Source organism: Electrophorus electricus, chromosome 24 (assembly GCF_013358815.1).
Source record: "Electrophorus electricus isolate fEleEle1 chromosome 24, fEleEle1.pri, whole genome shotgun sequence".
Classification (NCBI taxonomy): domain Eukaryota; kingdom Metazoa; phylum Chordata; class Actinopteri; order Gymnotiformes; family Gymnotidae; genus Electrophorus; species Electrophorus electricus.
In genome coordinates, this window is record NC_049558.1 from 1,412,501 (window position 1) to 1,432,500 (window position 20,000).

The window sequence follows — 20,000 nt, forward strand, 5'->3', positions numbered from 1 at the left end:
TGATCACATCATCCCTAGAGATCGCATCGGCGTGCGTTTACTTTGGAAAGTGGAAGAAAAGTGCAAGAAAACTGGCATTCACAGGCCACTGTCCAACAGGAATGCGCCTACATCCAAGGTCAACAGAGTAGGACAACAGACGGACTGATCCCTAGGGTAACGTCTTACGGGACGGATGTGGGAGGATTGGTGTGACTCTAGCTCCAGACCGCTCTGCTGTTTGTTTACCTGACGTTGTCATGTTTCTGGATGTAGATCTTATGGAACATCATGTCTTCCTTCTTGGCGTTGATGTCTGCCTTCATCTCCATGGCAACATGCCTTGGCAACACCGAAAGCAGCAGGCGCTCCTGGAACGTGTTTTTGGGAGGGAATCACGTTGAGCTCGTGCGCATACCGATGCAAGCATGTGAGTGAGGCGCGCAGCGTTTTAACTGTATTTGTATGCTGTGAGTTGGGTGTCAGAACCTGCAGAGGGTCACTGATAACTACCAGTTACAAATGACCAATTACCATTTAGCAATGACCAATGACCTATGATCCTTTCTGCAGCCTTGCCAATGAGGCAATGCAAAGAAAAAACAAAACTCTTCGTTTTTTGGGAACAGAAACACAACATGGCGTGGGATAGTAGCCATGTAGCATGCACTGAATACACCAAGTTCTAAAGTCCCAGTGTGTGTGCAGCATGTGTGCATTGTGTGTGGTGTGTGTGTGTGTGCAGCATGCGCGGTGTGTGTGGCGTGTGTACGTTGTGTGTGTGGTTTGTGTACGCTGTGTGTGTGTGGTGTGTGCGCGCTGTGTGTTCAGCGTCTGTGCGGTTTATGTGCAGCGTGTGTACATTGTGTGTATGGTGTGTGTACGGTGTGTGTGCAGTGTATGTACAGTGTGTGTACGGCATGTGTGTACGCTGTGTGTATAGTGTGTGTACAGTGTGTGTGCGGTGTGTGTACTTTGTGTGTGCAGTGTGTGTATGGTGTGTGTGTGTGGCGTGTGCACGGTGTATGTGCAGTGTGTGTGTGTACATTGTGTCTGTGATGTTTGTTCGGTGTGTGTGTGTGGTGTGTGTGCGGTGTGTGTGCGGTGTGTGTGCAGCATGTGTGCAGTGTATGTACGGTGTGTGTGTATGGTGTTTGTGCGTGGTGTGTATAGTGTGTGTACGGAGTGTGTACGGTGTGTGTGTGGTGTGTGTACACCGTGTATGCATTGTGTGTGCGGTGCCACATGCACCTGCTGCTGGTTCTCTCTCTGCAGGTGTATTCTGGCCTCAATGTATCCCCGCGTCTCTCTGAAGGCCTGTCTCTGGGACACCTCAGTCGGGTGGTGTGTGCAGATCCCAATAATGTTAGTGCACAGAAAAATCAACCCGTTTGCACATAACTGCATTTGAGGAGAGAGAGAGAGAGAGCGAGAGAGAGAGAGAGAGAGAGAGAGAAAGAATGAATAAATTAAAAGCCAGAAGTCCTCTGCATATACACAATGGAACTTGTTAGTTTACTGAACATGTTAGAAGTTTGTCAGTAAGTTTGACTTTAGCACATTCCGACAGAGCAGAGCTGAGCTGTGCTCTATGAGAAGTACACACACATTCTACTCTGTGCTGCTCTGCTGTCCAGTCAAGCACAAGCGTTTGGTTACAAGCACAACAAGTCCCCTGGACTGAGATTAGTGAGCGCACAAAGACAGCCCAGAGGAAAAAACTTGCTACGCTGGTTATGTGACCCGGATCTACTGATCAACTGATGTGATGTGTATCAGCGCTGGGGCCGGCCCATGCCTTGGGGGAGGTGGGGGGGGGGGGTAAAACTAACAGACAGCTGCTAGGTCATGTGTGAGCACTCCGTGTCACGAGAAACCTCCGCCCCCATGGTGGCGAAGGCTGCTAGCACACCCCAGCCCAGAGGAAGATGGGACTCCAGAGTTAGCCTCCACGCAGCCTGGACGCCAGCTCGTCATGCCACATACCGCTCGGCACAATCAGGCACCTGCTCGGTAGTCCTGCTCCTGTTGTACGCAGTCACTGTGTGTTCGTGTTCGTCCAGATCTACGGAAATCTCATAATATAGACGTATGTGCGGTGTGAAAACCACATTCTGAATCTGGCTGTGGTTGCCGGTGATTAAAGGACCATGATGAGAAAGTTCATCAATGACAGCGGTTTGTTTTGTTTTTCATCCCTGTGACTTGCTTTGCTGTATCCGAACTGCATCTTGGGAATGGCCCTTTTCCACTGACTGCAGCACAAACCATTTCCTATGAAGATTATTCTGTCAGTATAATTTAAGAGGGACAGCAGAGAGGAGAGTGTGTGTTCACATGCTGGTGTCACTCGGGGAAGGGAGCGCCTCCAACACCACACATCTAACTGTCAGTCTGGATCCATTTTGGGCTTAGATGCATAATGGTGACAAATGAATCCCTTGAAACCACTTAAAACTGTGGATACATGAATTCTCGCTGTGATTGCAGAATAAAGCAGGCAAACTGAATCATTAGAACAACAAGTGGGCCTGCCAGTTATGGAACCATTCTGCGCACGCTGGTGTGGCATAACTCGACAAAGACCAAAGAACACGAGGTTATGGAAACCAAAGGTAAAGATGAACCCAGCATAAACAAACGCATCCAATCCATCAGCACTGAGCGCTCACACAGCACAGGATCCAGATCTGAGCTATCGAACTTAGACTCCATTACTGCAGCATGTGATCGACTGCTCACGTTAAAATACTGTCATATGGTCATCGTTATAAAAAAATGGCAGAAATGGCTCTTTCTGCTGGAAGCTTATAGAAGCTGCACTACTTTCGTGATGAGAACTCTTCCAGTTTCTTGCCGGTTCCATTCATTATTCAACAGGTCAGTGTCAGGCCCGCTGGAATTAGCACGTCATGTAAACTTCAAACCCAGCATAACACACCTCCAGAGACCTGGAAAGAAAGGCCTTCAGTTTGTCTCACACACACACACACACACACACACACACCACACGCACCACACGCACGCACGCACACACACACACACACACACACACACACACGGTTTGAACGCCAACACAGAGAAGAAGCAAGCATGGCAGAATGAGATCACTTTGGATGTTGCAGAGAAACAGCTGAACCATAATCATGCTCTACGGCTAAAGATGCTTCACTGAAGTATGTCACTGCTCTTTGAATTTTGCTGTTTACTGCAGAAAGCACCGTGGAAAAGCAACACAGCCATGAGCAGGCTCATATGAGAAGCCCTGACTGCAGTTCTTTGACAGTATACAGCACCGCCGTATCTACTGGAATCTTTAAGTGTGGAGCTGACACAATAAGAAAAGCTTTTTTGACTGTATACAAGTAACACCTCGAGATGTGTGTCATTTTCACCTCGCGACCAGCGTTTGGAGCTGTGTGGTGGCGTTCAGCCAAACACGCACATGTGACTACATCCAATAAGCAGCTGGGCCAAGCAAGGTTAAATACATTTAAACAACCTGGCAACCACATACACAGACTCTGAAGGCTTAAGACTGAATAACCTGGCAACCACATACACAGACTCTGAAGGTTTAAGACTGAATAACCTGGCAACCACATACACAGACTCTGAAGGTTTAAGACTGAATAACCTGGCAACTACATACACAGACTGTGAAGGTTTAAGACTGAATAACCTGGCAACCACATACACAGACTGTGAAGGTTTAAGACTGAATAACCTGGCAACTACATACACAGACTCTGAAGGCTTAAGACTGAATAACCTGGCAACTACATACACAGACTGTGAAGGTTTAAGACTGAATAACCTGGCAACTACATACACAGACTGTGAAGGTTTAAGACTGAATAACCTGGCAACTACATACACAGACTGTGAAGGTTTAAGACTGAATAACCTGGCAACTACATACACGGACTGTGAAGGGTTAAGACTGAATAACCTGGCAACTACATACACGGACTGTGAAGGTTTAAGACTGAATAACCTGGCAACTACATACACGGACTGTGAAGGTTTAAGACTGAATAACCTGGCAACTACATACACGGACTGTGAAGGTTTAAGACTGAATAACCTGGCAACTACATACACGGACTGTGAAGGTTTAAGACTGAATAACCTGGCAACTACATACACAGACTGTGAAGGTTTAAGACTGAATAACCTGGCAACTACATACACGGACTGTGAAGGTTTAAGACTGAATAACCTGGCAACTACATACACAGACTGTGAAGGTTTAAGACTGAATAACCTGGCAACTACATACACAGACTGTGAAGGTTTAAGACTGAATAACCTGGCAACTACATACACGGACTGTGAAGGTTTAAGACTGAATAACCTGGCAACTACATACACAGACTGTGAAGGGTTAAGAGAGTTTAGGCAGTAACATTCCGTTTGGATGCTCTGAGAGGCCACAGCAGACCTTTCAGAGATAAAAGGCAAACATTTAGCTTCTGACTATAAAAAAGGAGTTTTTTTTAATTTTAGGTTTAATTTTTTTTTTTAAAGAGTGCGAGTCTTTTGGGAATTACTGCAGTAATTTAAGTCACAATACATTTCTCTGAGCATCTGTAGGTCTCTAAAATAACCAGCTGTATATTTCATAAAAAACAAACAGAATTAGACCAAATAGAGAGAGTCTGTTAACAACATCTGTAAACACAAATTCTGTCAAATTAAAACTGCATAGTAACAAATTGCTGATGGATGTTACTCCATTATGGATTAACCCTTTTTTGGATGCCATTATCTTCATCCTGTTCCTCCTCTTCTGCACTAAAATTAAAAATAACATTTCAAAGCTTTTTTTAAAAAAATGTGGTTCTACTGGTTGACAGTGCTTTGTGTCTGTTGTAACTAGTTAGCAAACTTCATAAGGACTTGTCTTGAAGTGTAGTTGTATTACATGTAGTCCTCTCACGGCCGTTATTTCAGTTCTACTGTATGTAGACTTCTAACCAGTGTTACCCTCCATATCTGCTGTGGCACTACAGTGCACCAGCAGTTCTGTGGCCTGCTCTCATTACCATGTAAAAGATTAATAGTGAGAGATTAGCTAATTGGCTAAAAAAAAAAAACCTGTTACTCATTTTTTTTTTTTTTTTTGTCTTTAACATTTTAGTTTTAGTTTACTTTAGTTTATCTTGGTGCAGATCTATTTAATGTTCTCACATATGACAATTGATTTTTCATAATGAAAGTATTGGGGGGATTAGAAAAATTTTACTTATATGATATATGTTATATTATTATAGGAATGATATATAATCATCATAAAGCTTCATCCTAACTGGTACATTATTGGGGGCGGGGCAGGGGCGGGACTGGATGTGCCTAGGATCTCATCCGAGAGACGCTACTTCCCCAGCAACTGCAAGTACACTCTATTTATCTCCTTGACAACTAATGATACAGCACTGCTTCGGAAAAAAAAGGCTTTGCTTTAGAAAAAAATAGAGCACAAACATCCTCAGAGCTCAGAGTCCAGGCCGGCAGAAGAGCTGAGATGATGTGTTTGTCTCTCACCATGCCATCAAGACCGAGGGATCGTGCTGATTGGGTTCCCAATGCTTTTTCGGAAATCCTCAGTCAAGGGGCCTTTAGTGAGATAAATTTGCTTAACTGGTGAAGGACCGAAGGCGTGACATCTGATGCTCCAGCCCTCAGACGTGTTAACATCGCGTTCTGTGGATGGAGAAGCTGAGTGCATGAGGACTAAATCAGGTGCCAGGAAGTCAGCTTGGGAAAGGCATCGGGAATCAAATGAATCATAGTGACACTCGGCTGCCATGGCTGTTTCATCCCTCACTTCATATAAAGTACACAAATATTTAGTTCCTCTCTACACAAATGGCATAAGGATCAATCAACAGGACTTTTCTTGCCGTTATCTTAGGTATGACAGAATATAGGAGTGTGACAGAGTGTATTATGTGTGTGAAATAGACTCCCATTCAGGCCAGTCAGACAGGACCAGTTTTAAGTGAGAACATAGAGAATCCTTTTGCATTTGGTCAAATCTGAATGGAACGTGTCTAAGCCACAGCCCAACTCACAGGGAAACTCTAACTGAGGAAACATTTTCTTTGAAAGCAGACGCCATGAAATAATTGGTTGCTTGGGTGAATGAGAGTATAAATAGCAAGTACGTGTGGATCATGATGTCGGTAGGGTTCCACACTGTGTCCTATAATCATACTGGGATTACACTGCTACAAGTGGTAAAAGCAACACGACTTTTAATCTGACAAAACACAAGGGCATGCAACTGAGGTTCCCATGTGTACATGACTAGAGATGAAGTTACATCATTTTAACTAAAATACACCTGTGTTACAACGCACAGACGCCAGCCATTTAAGAACAGGTCGTGGCAACCCGTCTTGTGCCTGAGCGCCGATGCTCTCCTCGCACTCTTTCTGCACGATCATGAGGGAGAGGCTGTCGTTTTGCTAATGCAACAATTTGCTGCACGTACACAGCAGTATACGATCCAGCCCTAGGTGTAACCAAGCTAGCGATGCGCAGGAGAGAACAGACATGAACGCAGAGTGTGTGTAATCCGTTAGGCAGAATGGGGATGGGGGTGTAGTCTACAGCTCTGTTTACAACCCTACGGCACCCAGGCCGGGGTCTCTTTTCGCCATTCTGTCTGATGTCGGATCAGTATTTACTTTTAACAGAGCCTCAGTGACAGGATCTTACAGAGAGTCCAAACACTGGGTCCTACAGAGTCCAAACATTGACTTATAAGGTGTCAAACATGACCTCCATTTACTATCACTTAGAAACAATGAGCCAAAGAATAAAGGGAAAAAAAGCTAAAAAGAATGAGTGAGTTTAAAACACAAATGTTTCTTTCCAACTGGGTATAATTTGTTACTGATTAAGGACCTGCGTTCCACCACAAAACAACAAGCAGCTACTCTGTCTACACTCATTACATAATGATATTGTCTAAGAATTCCAGGATTACAGAGGGACACACTTGTAACAGTAGCACCTGTTTGGTATGGTAATAAATCCAAAGTTCAAACAGTTTACACTCCCCTGCATCAAAGACACTGCACAAAAAAATATTACGTTTTCCATTGACTTTTTTAAGAATTCCAAGCAAAGCAAGTATGTGATATAGCAAAATGCAAATGTGAATGTATAATTTAGACTGAGAGAAAGAGAGATAGAGGAGAGAGGGACATAGAGAGAAAGATTCCAACCAGGACACTGGCCATCTGGAAGATAAGATAAGTTTAAGTCATGGTTTGGCTCAAACCAACATCGGTCTCAGCCGGGCGGTGAGGCAACGTGGGAATCCTTGGGGAGAACTGTACCTAATTCCACAGGCTCAGCAGAGCTGGACTACGACCACGCACTGCATCTGTCTCCCGCGCCACAAAGAGAAAGGAAGAATGTTTCAGTCTTGGTGTTTTTGTAACAAGTGGCAAAGCTCCCAAGGTGGGGGCTGACAATATAAGGTCCAGTGCGCATGGTCCTTCTGTCATGAGGGTACACTTGGGAGATGCCGGTATTCCTTTGGCTCTAAGCTGAGGCATGCCGAAAACTCCCCATTCAGCCTCTGCTAGGCCCTCAGGTCACACTAACCAACTGTCCCATCTCTCGAAGATTCCCGGAAATGCTAAATCTGCGGAGAGTGGAAAGCTCAACACATGCATGGCTGCAGTGGACTTGAACTGAACCAACATACGTCTGGCGCCCCTCCAGGGTTCAGAAGATCACTGTGCCGCTTTGAGGTTTGTGTCATTATCTGCTCTGCTTTTCAGCCCATCATGTTCACCCTCAATCCCCCCACCCCACCGCACCCCACCCCGCAGTTAAAATTCACCCCCATTTTGCACTGGAGTGGGCAGAAAGTCTTACGCCTGCTTCACGTCAACTGTCCCGGAGAGCTCAGGACCAACAGTCTGTAACACCCTCACACTTTCTTACTGTGCCCAGTACGAACAGCTACATCAGTGGCTCTTCATTCCAGGTTCAAACTGTCCACCAGACAAAATATGGGAAGTAGACTCTCAAGACAACACAAGGCCCTTCTGAAATGAACTTTTCAAAAGTAAAGCAGAGTTCCAGTGAGTTGCAGTTCTCCGACTAAGTGTTTGAGGAAGTCTTTAAATGAGGTCACATTCAACATAAATATACATGAATTCTTGCAAAGAGCCAATTACTTTTCCCTTAAAGGTATTTTTCCTGAGTTTCATGGAGCCCTTCTCTTCCTTCATAACAAAATGAAGACTGTAAAAAGGACCACACCACTTTAGAAGACTGTGTTCAAAGCCTCCTTATACCAAGGTAAGGTGAACATCATCCTTCTACTGGCTGAGGCCAGCAAAGCAAAAACTACAGGTAAGAAAGGGAAGAGGAGAGAGAGGAGAGGAGAGAGAGGAGAGGAGAGGAGGAGAGAGGAGAGGAGAGAGAGGAGAGAGGAGAGGAGAGGAGAGAGGGGAGAGAGAAGAGGAGAGGAGAGGAGGAGAGAGGAGGAGAGAGGGGAGAGAGGAGAGAGAGAAGAGGAGAGGAGAGGAGGAGAGAGGAGGAGAGAGGGGAGAGGAGAGAGAGGAGAGGAGAGGAGGAGAGAGGAGAGGAGAGAGAGGAGAGAGGAGGAGAGAGGAGGAGAGAGGGGAGAGAGGAGAGAGAGAAGAGGAGAGGAGAGGAGGAGAGAGGAGGAGAGAGGGGAGAGAGGAGAGAGAGAAGAGGAGAGGAGAGGAGGAGAGAGGAGAGGAGAGAGAGGAGAGGAGAGGAGAGAGAGGAGAGGAGAGGAAAGAGGAGAGGAGGAGAGAGGAGAGGAGAGGAGAGAGAGGAGAGGAGAGAGAGGAGAGGAGGGGAGGAGAGAGGAGAGGAGAGAGAGGAGAGGAGAGGAGGAGAAAGGAGAGGAGAGAGGAGAGGAGAAATTAGATCAATAGATAGCAGAACAGAGAGTCAGGTTCTGGGAAGTCATGCTTGTCAGAGAGCTCCAGTTTAGAGGGCTGTCACTTGTCAGAGGAGCACTCCACTTTCTCAAGTGGGCAAATCATCCCAGGGTGAGAATCATGCTAATTACAGTTCTATGGTTGTGCACAGTCAGACATTCAACAGCCGAAATATATCGAAACTCCTCACTGTACAAGCCATAGTGAGACTGTCATAGTGAAATTCCTCTCACAATAAGGTTTTGCCCTCATGAGCAAATAAAAAAAATCCCATGTTTGAAAAATGTTCCACCTCTGTGAGAAGCTTTCAGCATTTTAAACACTGACATTTAGTGGAGCTCTGAAATCAACTTCCTGTCTTAGACATTACATTTCTTGCACCTCTTAGCATAACCTTTTCTGACAGAATTTTAGATATGTAGGGCAAAAATAACTGACTGCCTCTGACCCATGAAGCAAGCATGGCAGTCTGCTAAAGCCCTCGATGGACAGACAAGGCACAAGGAACAACTGCCCTCTAGTTGTCTTGCATGGAGACGAAAGCCATGTGGGGTCTCTTCCTTCACTTCTCCCTCTTCCTGTCTGCTTACTGCCTTATTATTCCAACCAGTCGCTGATAAATAACTGTGCTGTCTAGAGAAAAGGGAGCTAATGTGTAAACAGGCCAGGGGCAGTCATCTGACTCCACGCTGTGAAGCAGCCCTGAGCATTGCAAGAGGTGCAATTCCTTTTTATAGCACCATAATCGTCCCATCCTTGAGAATATCAAAACAAATACCTGAGAACTAGACATACTTGAAATGGTGTTTTGACACAGCCTTAAGGCGCAGGTCAAATAAGGACATTAGTAAATTTCCATGGAGGGGGAACAGAGAAAAAATATATAGGATAAGACTCAAGAATTCAAGAGGTTTCTCATGGAGCCTTTAAAAGGCTACTACCATAGATGTGTTTCTCTCACCTGTTAAGATAATCCTTCATGAGAAACTGCTGAGCTAATGGTGTATAACGGCTTAATCAATACAGATACCTCACTTCCACAGGACGATTTCCATCCAGCGCATCCCGTCATTCGTATTGTGAGCAGTCAGTCTGTAATGCAGTAGAGCACTGTGCGGGTTCTGGCTGTCTGATCACATGAGCTCACTGTGAGCCTTGTGGCTGCAGCCTTAAGGCAATGCAAAGCACCTGGCTCGAGAGGTGTGCTTTGCTACAGTGAGAAAATCAGGTTGCACAAGGTCTGTGCACCTGGAGCAGGGCTGTGTTCCTACTTCACATGGCTGCCAGTAAGCGTGGGTCATGATGCCAAGGACATTTTCATCACAGTAAACACAGGACGGCTAAACCACCAGCTTAGCCGAACTGGAACCCTTCAACCTACCGAGGCAAACAGCCTCAGCACGACCAGGCTGTCCAGAGCTTTCACAGTGTGGTGACGTCATCTCGGGGGCCTTGGCATCAGGGGATTGGTTTCTGGGCTCTGGTCTCAACATCTGGCACAGTTGGCGAAGCCAAAAGCCAAATACAGTGATGTAAGAAGTCCTGGCACACAGAGTGTGCACTTATACCAGCCTTTAGATGTCCTGAACATCACAGTCAGCATACCCCCTAATAATACCCAAAACAGCAGGACAAAAACATTACCCCACTGGTACAAAAGCATAAGCCACATCCAAAGCACAAATCCTGGAGAAAAATGTCACAAGACAGCTCAACTGGATTGTATAATTAAATAATCTAGCCTAACAATCACTCATCATCATAAATGATTAGGTAGTAATGAACTACGTGAATCCAGCACTCTTAGCGCTGGACGCCTCACTGCCGAGCCGGCGTGCCGGAGCAGCGTCTACGTGAGGCCAGTGTGGGATACTGATCCCTTACAGGTCCAGATTACAGAAACAAACAGAAGCTAGTAGCGCACATCCTACAGCGCACGTCGTGACTCATCTGACATCAAACCATGCTGAAGAGTAACAAACTTGTATTCTTGTGAGGGTTTTTTTTTTTTTGGGCTACTCCGGTCATTATTTGTTTATTTATTTACAGAAATACTTTCATTTCAGTCATATTTTTCTTTTCTCTGTACCTTTTATGACTTTTGTATGTTTCTGTACAAATAAAAAGGGAGTAACCGACAACGCAAACGTGTAATTAATCATGCATTCAGGAAATGACCCTCTGCACGAGGAGCTGGAGGTGAGGGAGTCCACATTCCCCCGGGTTTGCATGCCACGGAAATCAGCACTTGGCTCTGTTAAGGGAGGCCCAATGCGTGGCAGGACAGCTCGAACCCACCGCGTTTACCGGGAGATAAAGCACGGGCCATTAGCACAGCAGAAACCGTTATAGCTCTGAGCGCAATCCTCCCTTCGACTGCTATTCCTGGACACACTATTATTACACTTATCACTGCAGTTATTTCAAGTGCAGTATTCCACTTATCATTAATCCTGCTTTATATCACTGACTTATCAGTGCCAGCTCTGTACGGGAGAGTGGCGGGTTGCCGTGGGCACAGGGAAGGCCATACTGGGAGATAGCCTGGGACCTCTGCCCTCGTCTGCTGCTCTGTGCTCGGTTCCCTGTCCAGTATACGACAAACAACTGCTCTTGATACGAGGCCTGTTTTTATTTTTAAGTCATTTGTCAGCTGCAGTATGACAGTCTCAGTCACCATCGATTCATTTTCAGGGAGAAAGACGTGGAGCACAGTGATAATGTCCTCAGTCTCATTACACGCTCGACTGCAAACGCCGCACACCGGGGTTCGGGTTGCATAAACAACACGTTCAATAGGTCTGTCGGTAGAGATCTGTCACCTCTTCCACCCCTCGTGACGCACGCCAACCAATCGGACGTTCCACTCCGTCCCACGGCAGTGCTGGCCAAGGTCCAGTCATCGCGGCGGGAGGCGTGAGAGTTGGAACACAGGCCGGGCCCTCCCCTGCCACACCTGACTTTTAAACTCTGTCCGACACGGTGGTGTTGGCCAGCGCCTGCAGGCGTGGCATGCCAAGAATGTGTCTGCACCAAAGACGCCACATGCCACCCCAAACCCACGACTAATTCCTCTGCTATCTGTCGTGGAATGAAATCTGCACATCTCTGGGCTTTTCTGCTAGGCTGGCTTCACAAAGGAACTGGTTTTTCTACCTACTTTCAAAGCCAAAAACAATCACTGCACTTAATTATCAGTTACACAGCACTGGCATGATAATACATCGCCGTGAGACATAAATGTTTAGAAGGGAGACATATATTCCTAAATTCTCAAGATTCGGTATCTAAGGTAGCAGTGTATTTTAATTCCTTATCACATGGTGTGTGTTGTATATGCAAATTTAGGTCAGATGCACAGAGAAAGATGCATAAGAACCATGACTAAGCAGACCATCATGACCCTTGACCGTCATTTTACGGACACGGTATGTGACGCTATAAATCTTCCTCCGTACTTTGGTTTCAATATTTTCCTTCACTTAAATATAAGACTAAACTGCATGTTTCGCAACTTGAATTTAAAGAGCGTGAGAGAAAATAAATATGTCTTAAGTGTTCTGGGAAAAGAAGCACATGGTATCAGGTCCCCTACAGTCAATTCGACCCAGTTCTAATGATAATTACATTCAGCTGTTCACTGAATGTTCATATATTTAGAGTCATGGAGCCCCTCCAGTGTGGAATTGACTAAAAACACATTTCCATAGTCTGGAGCTCTGCCAACCATAGCAAGGACGACACTGTCCACATGGAGGACGTCTTAGGGCAACAGCGAAGCTGTCCAAAAAGTGGTCATCTGGACTAAATCTCCACCATGAAGTAGCAAAAAAAATCTTTAAGTCCTCCCAGGGACATCCAGGCCTCCCTGAGATCAGCTAAAGTCGCAAGAGACACTCAGCCAAGCAGGGACTGAGGTAGCAACAAGGCAGGAAGCAAGACTGACTGCGAAGAACATGTATTCTTATCTCAGGTTCGTCAACAGTCTGCAGGATGCCTGAAATGGGCGTGCGATGGGAAACCTTGTCAGAGGCTTTGAAAGAGCAGGTTGGCAGTCCAGCGCAGCTCTGCGTATGGGATGATGGGGGCGCCAACCCTTTCACCGAAACAATCACTAATCCTACACAACTGTGGAGGATGAAGGAAGCTGGTTACGAACAGGCCGACGAAGCATGAGATCATGCACACAGGCTAAAGGGCTAAGAGCCGGTTAATCCCAGACTTGGACCAAATTGCAGCACCAATTGTGAGTCACCATTGTAAAGTATACGATTATTTGGGGTCTGGGAAACTGGGCCTGAATCATCTTGAAATTTTCAACAACTCAGAATTGCAATGTACAATTGCATCTACACTTGGTCTTTTAAACTCCACTGCAGTGCATTTTAGCACCGTGGGCAAATCTTTAGCCTTATAAACGAGATTCTGAGTTTTGTGCATGTCAGCATCGATGGTGCTCTAATGTGCAGAGGTTAGATACAATATCCGTTACCTCCCGTTAAATCTTACAGGCGCCCCAGACACTGCGATCATTTCAAACATGATTAGAGTACTAGATCATTTCTGGTGTTGTTTGTTTAGTTCCAACCTGCAACATGTAAAAAATATAAAAAACACCAGAAAATAACAAAGAAGTACGGTCATCAGTTGAATGGCGGCTCTGATGTTTTTGTTGTTGTTTGTTCATTTGTTTTTATTGTTTCATTTGTTAGTAAATAAGATGCAGCTTGATGTGAATCCTACATCATGTCTGCTTCTGTTTCAGCCACCTGTGCTTGTCTTTGATATCACGTGTTTTACCACCAGGGTGGTAATTTGACATCTCATGTTATTTTAAGAGTGTGATCCATACAGTTCTTTGCCAGTGTCCAACAGTATGAAGGGTGACCCAACACACAGCTTGGAGAACAGTGGTGAAATTCCCCTCAACTCTCTTCATGGAATTCATATTTATCCACATCTTACTGCAATAGGTCCCTTCTGGTTACACACACACACACACACACACACACACACACACACACAGCGCGCTGCGGCGTACAGAGGAGAGAAAAGGTTCGTGAGCAGTAGTTACGCTGTGAAATCCACAGAAAGCTACAATACACTTTAATGTTGTCAGAGGACTCATAGAACCGCCGAGGGCGGACAAAGAGCAAAAAGAGAACTGGAAGAGGCAACGAGAGAAATCAAACCAGTGTGAGAAGCGTTCTGCTCATCCCACAAAGCTTGTCATTGTCACCGCAAGCAAAGCTTACAAGACCCACCCAGTCAGGCCAACACAGGGGGCCTGGAACCAGATGCTGGAGGGAAGTGTAGAGTAGTGAGAGGTGGTGGAGGTCAGACAGACAGTGGGGGGTTGTGAGGGAGGGAGAGAGAGAGAGAGGCAGAGAGAAAGACATTAAAGGCACCGAGAGAGACAGTGAGATTGAAAAAAGAGACCCTGAGAGTGAAAGACAGAGAGAGAGAGAGAGAGAGAGAGAGAGAGAGAGAGAGAGAACATACATGACTGATTAGCTCCAAGCAGATGAGCTGGTGTTCTCAGATTAGCCTGTGTCGCTATGGCTGCTTAAACACACACACACACACACACACACAGAGGCGCACAGTCAGACACACATGTTGAATAGGGCATCATATTCATGAAGTCACAGGCCAGAAGAAAGAATGAGAGCATGAATGGCCTTTCCAGTAATTTCTTTCTCTGTGAATCCACTGCTGTTAAAGGGCACCCTGCCCCGAGTCACTCCGCCATGAGAGACGCCCCAAACACTCCACTCACCACAGAGTGGAAAGTGGAGTCCGAGGGAAGTGATTAGGCTAATGTAATAGGGAGTGATAGTGTATGCATGTGTGAGTGAGCATGAACATGAACCAGAGAGACAGAAGGAGACAGAGAGAGAGAGAGAGAGAGAGAGAGAGAGAGAGAGAGAGAGAGAGAGCAAGGAGACTTGCATTATATTAGAACTTGCAATTTCCTTTGGGATCAATAAAGTGTGATCTTATCTCATCATACTGCTGAACTCTTGATATGACATGTATTATTTTAGCTAAAATTATTTATTTGTTCTGGATCATGTAAATGCCACAATTCATCTAAACATCCCGGAACTCTCATCTGGAAAATCTGGACATGTCAGGATGCACACAGCACATAACAAAAACTGGTTTGTTAGAGAGTTCTTTACAATATTGCGGACTTCTTCGATAACAGTATTGCAAAAGCCAGTATTGTGATAACAATTACAAACAATATACTGAGCAGTTCTAGCTGTTAGGCCCAATCTGGCAAGACTTCTCCTCTCCTCATGGTTCCATGCTTGTTTTTTGACTTACATTTTTTACCTATTGGCAAAGCCTTTACAGTCATGAAAATGTCATCACGTAGTGGCTTTGGCAGCAGCATTCTGAGCATACAATAAAATTGGACTGAACCATTTTTTCACATAGGTGTGCATCCCTATAAATCATTTCATTCAAGCTCTAAACCCTGAGGAGCAGCTACACCTACATTTACATTTACGACATTTAGCATACTCTCTTATCCAGAAGTGCTTTGTCATTTCCTCATAGAATACATCCTAGCCAGTACAGTAGGTTAGAGTCCAAGATACCAATGGACTAGAATACTGTAGAAATACAGGGATAACTGCTGATGCCTAGAAGTACAAAATACATAAGGTCTATCTTAAACAACGATAAGTGTAATGAATTATAAGTACTAGAGTTGTTTAGAACACCTAGCACCTTCATTGAGCCATCTGGGTTGATGTTTCTCAGTGCTTTCAGTTGGTGTGGTGTACTGGTGGCCTGCTGATACATAGGCCAAGGTCCTAGAGAGCATGACATCGGCAGGTCAAAGAACTTTCATCCCTTATCGATTGCCTGCAGGGGTTGGAACCGGATCCCAAAATCTCCTGGCATGTGTTCCACGTGACCCTGTTCCTACCACACTGGGTGCCAACAAGGTGATCCCACCACTTTCCAAGAGCAAAGGGCCAAAAGCAGAATCTCAGCAGACCAGCGGTAGCCGCACTGTTAGCCGTGAGCGCCACGGCACGTCACGCCCCAACCACGCTGGTGTGGTCCGAGCACTACGAGGAGAAGGCTGAGTCAAGCCAAAAATTCTAAGGAAATAGGATCAAAGGGAGCTAATCTTATTCCGCTTTTCAGGAAGATCCTGATTTGGTTCTAATGAGGCTTTGCTTAAATAGAGTTCTGCGTTTTGAAACGTGTGTGCGCTTCGTGGTCTAAGGCATTCGTGTAGATAGGTTAACACAGACCTTTACACTGACATGTCAAGCAAAGTAAATGAGATACAAAGAAAGGCATCTCCTTCGTGTCAGACTAGAGCTGTCCCAACTCTCACAAGTCTTATTTAAGCAATGTGAAAGACCCATGATCACTTTGTCTTTAGTGTCTGTCTATTCTCAAATGTTCTGTAGCACTGGATGATTTGTGTAAGCACACAGCAAGCATGTTTATGGTGTTTTCCATCACCACAGCGTCCAGCTGCTAAACAGACTGGATGACTGCCCTCTGCTCTGAGAGGAGCCACATTAACCTTAGAACTGAAAAAGGGAAAGAATGTAAAGTGTGTAATGTCACTGACTGACATAATATCCACTTACATGAGTCGAGTTCATTGAACTTGGTGGGTTGCGATTATGTAACAGGGTTAGTGTAGTGTTACTGTTAGTGTTAGTTTTAGGGTTAAGGTTAGTGTTGGGGTTAGGGTTAGCATGCTTTAAACACTTGCTTCACAAACACCTGCACATTATCTCCAAATAGCACAATTAAAAATGTTAACCTTGATGTATTACTGTGATATTAACAGCACTATAAGACTTCAGTTCTAAAAGACCTTTTTTGCTCTGAATTATTTGATAGTTTGTTTGTTTATTTAGATTTAGACATTGCCCTGCATTGTGTGGCCAAAATAAGATATAAATAGTCACTCCAGGAGTCCACAGTAATGTAGCTCAGTGTGTCTAAAGCCAATCTTTGAGCCACTATATTAGCTTGATCCCAGCTGATGACACCTGAATCATGCCATTAGGAACACGGAACACCTGACACAGCTGCTCTGGGGTCTGTGTGGGAGCAAAAAGGTGGACGTTCACACACACACACACACACACACACACGCGCGCACACACACGCACACACACACACGCACACACACGCACACACACACACGCGCACACACACGCACACTCAAACACTGAGTGTCTCACCTGTCTCCAGACGAAGTTGTCCTCCAAGTTGAGTCTCCAAGCAGCGACAATGTGAATGGCAGAGAGGGTGGCCCCTCCTAGCATGGCCCCTCTCATGTGCACCGGCAGCAGAGTGTAGATTGTATGGATGAAGAACACAGACCACCACACGCCCTCGGACGCACTGCGGGGGGCGACGTTGAGCATGCTGAGCACCTGTACCGCCACCAGCAGGGCCATGACCAGGTAGCTCACCACCCACAGGTAGTCCTGGCGAAACTCCTGCCGGTTGCACACCACCATCAGGACCAGGAAGAGCGCCATGGCGACAGAGAGCACGGAGACATAGGCCACGTCCGGGTGGCCGTGCAAGCAGTGGAAGGCCAGCATGATGCCGCACACGAGCGCCAGCAAGCCCAGGAGCGTGGTGAGGGAACTCTGATTCAGACGAAAGAAGTACCGCTGGTACAGGCGCTCCAGCTTGGTTGACTCGAAGCGCTTGGACTGGAAAACGCACGCCAGCCGCTGCACGCACAGCAGGACGGCCCGGACGGCCCCCTGGCCCGCCTCACCGCCCTCCACGGCGTCGTCGCCAACGTTCGCCATCCCGGACGGGCCGTCTTCGGAGAGGAGCTCCATGGCTTTCCCATCGGTTCCCCCCTTCTTGCAGTAATGGTCCTCCTGCCAGATGTCGCGTGTGCCAAAGTCGCTACCCACCGTGCGGCGCGTGGGCGGGGGAGTCGCGTCCGGCACGTCGGGCTCACGCAGGCAGCTCATGTAGCGTGGCCCCCAGGACGACGAGCCCCTACTGCATCTCGACTCGCGCCCATTCCGCTCGCCCCAAGCCGTTTTGTGGTTGTCCGTTCTGGCTACTAAAAAGCCACTGACCCAAGACATCCTGCAACAGAAGAGGCATTGAGCGCGCACGATCACCAAGACAAAACCACCTGGGCGACCGCAGGATTTGAACGCGCAGTGTTTTCAGAGAGGTCGTCGTACCTGCGCGGCTTCCACCGAGTGACGCAGCGACCCTCGTCTCAGCCAGAGCCCGGCATTTGACCCGGCACGCCGACCTAAAGGTGCCAGCGCCTTCTGAACGCATGCAGGGCGTGATCAAAAGGCCCACTGCATCCACTTGAGCACGCGGGCATTAATCCTGGCTTGCGGAGCGTCACTGACTCTACATCTCGGATTTCTGCCCGAGTCTGGACGTACACGCAAAAACACAACGGAGATAGTGACAGTAAGACCCAGCAGAAGAGCGCATGGGTGATCTATGCTAGAAAGCTCGAAGAGTTGTATGTTATGATCACGTGTCAAGTCTCTCTTATTACAAGGTCATTATATGGGAGCGAAAGAGCGTCAGCAAACTTCTGAGTCAGCAAACCCACATGGATCGCTTGCACATGCTTTGCCTTTGAAAGTGCCGAATACAGAGCGAGCGCATCTCGAAGCGCTGAGATGCATGCGCAATTTTGATTATTTCAGCGATGAAAAGATTCATTACTGAAATAAAAACCTCAGTGCCGATATAACGCCGGTTTCAGGTTCCATTTTTGCGGACCCCGTTCACTCCGTGCCTGTTTTTTCTTGACTTTCCTCAGGTCATTTAGAGCCCATAACAGCCAGCCAATGTGCAGCACCCTCAATACGCAGAAGAGTTTTACTGGGAATTACATCATTCCAAATTACCTGAGACTTCCACAAGATTTCCCACAAAAAAACAAACAAACGTTTATGAGAAATAAACTGTATAAACAGCTTCTCTGGTTGCATCAATATTCCACGCTGATCTGCGGTTAGTTTCTAAAGCGCTAAAACTGGTTTGCAAGTTCTAAAGGCTCTTGATTGTGGCTCCATATCCGGGGGACATGCAGATAATTACAGCACTAATAACAACACCTTCAAACCGTCCCGGGCTGAATGTTAGTCCAGCTGAACGGAAGAGCTGTTCAAACCCAGTCACTCGGCGAATCCGCTCTTTAACCTGGGCTACTTAAATACGCACAGACGCCACGACCCCGCACGTCTACCTGAGACCACACGCAGGAAAAACCCTGCACGTGAACAATGGCATGCACTCTCACTGCGGAAACCAGCGAACAGCACGTGTGCGGTAGTTCTAGCCCATAATGAGCATGTCACCGATGCGCATAGACCGGGACCTCAGCTTTAGCGGACCGAAACACTGCTCAAGTTTGCTTGGTGCAGACTAAATTAGAAGGCGCAGGCTGAGCCATGAATGTCAGAAAATATCCTAACAGTGTAGCGGTGCCTCGTGTTAATATCCCAACTATAAACTTGCTGAGGCGAGATTTCGAGGAAACGCCATGGCAATATTTGATATTTTCTTGCGCTAGGAAACAGTTATACCGTGCGCGCCTAAAATGCATTCACTTGTAGTGAATGCGGCAACATTTATGTATCTTTATTAATATAAATATATTACAAGCAGTTTGTATTCTGTTGTTGGCATTTCCGCGTCTCCGTTAACATTCAATTATTAAAATGTGAAATGCTGGCTAAGGTCCGTGCCTGAATGTTTGCTGCTCGCAAACAACGCACCGCACTGCAAATCAAGCACTCCCGCCACACACACACACACACGTACACACGCATTTGCATTACATTACAAGAGTAGGTTATATCAAGGATATAGCATATTGCACTTACCAAGAACCGCTTCTTTTAAGGAGCCGTGTTCCGTGAGTTAATCGCGAACGGTCACGGTATCTGCCCGTGGATTTCTCCACGCGACAGACGCACCGAGAGACAAGGTTACAGTTTTGCAGTCTCGCGCATGCTTTGCCAAGCAATCGCGTCCGTCTTCTGCACTTTCTGTTTGGAACGATGCGCGACGCCCCCT

The 20,000-nt window shown here is 46.4% G+C and overlaps 1 protein-coding gene across 2 annotated transcripts in view; it reads right to left on the bottom strand.

Moving 5' to 3' along the window:
* Positions 1-19,942, bottom strand: part of LOC113591158 (adenylate cyclase type 6-like) — a 32,565-nt gene extending 12,623 nt beyond the window's left edge. Inside the window, exons 1-5 of one of the 2 annotated variants that reach the window (XM_035522425.1) lie at positions 19,808-19,942; positions 18,134-18,339; positions 17,156-18,032; positions 1,231-1,380; positions 229-350 (exon numbers count right to left, since the gene is read on the bottom strand). In XM_035522425.1, the coding sequence (XP_035378318.1) occupies positions 229-350; positions 1,231-1,380; positions 17,156-18,031 (1,148 nt within the window). In that variant the 5' untranslated portion in view covers position 18,032; positions 18,134-18,339; positions 19,808-19,942. The remainder of the gene's footprint in view (positions 1-228; positions 351-1,230; positions 1,381-17,155; positions 18,033-18,133; positions 18,340-19,807) is intronic. The other variant, XM_035522426.1, reaches the window with a different exon arrangement.
* Positions 19,943-20,000: the final 58 nt, after the last annotated feature.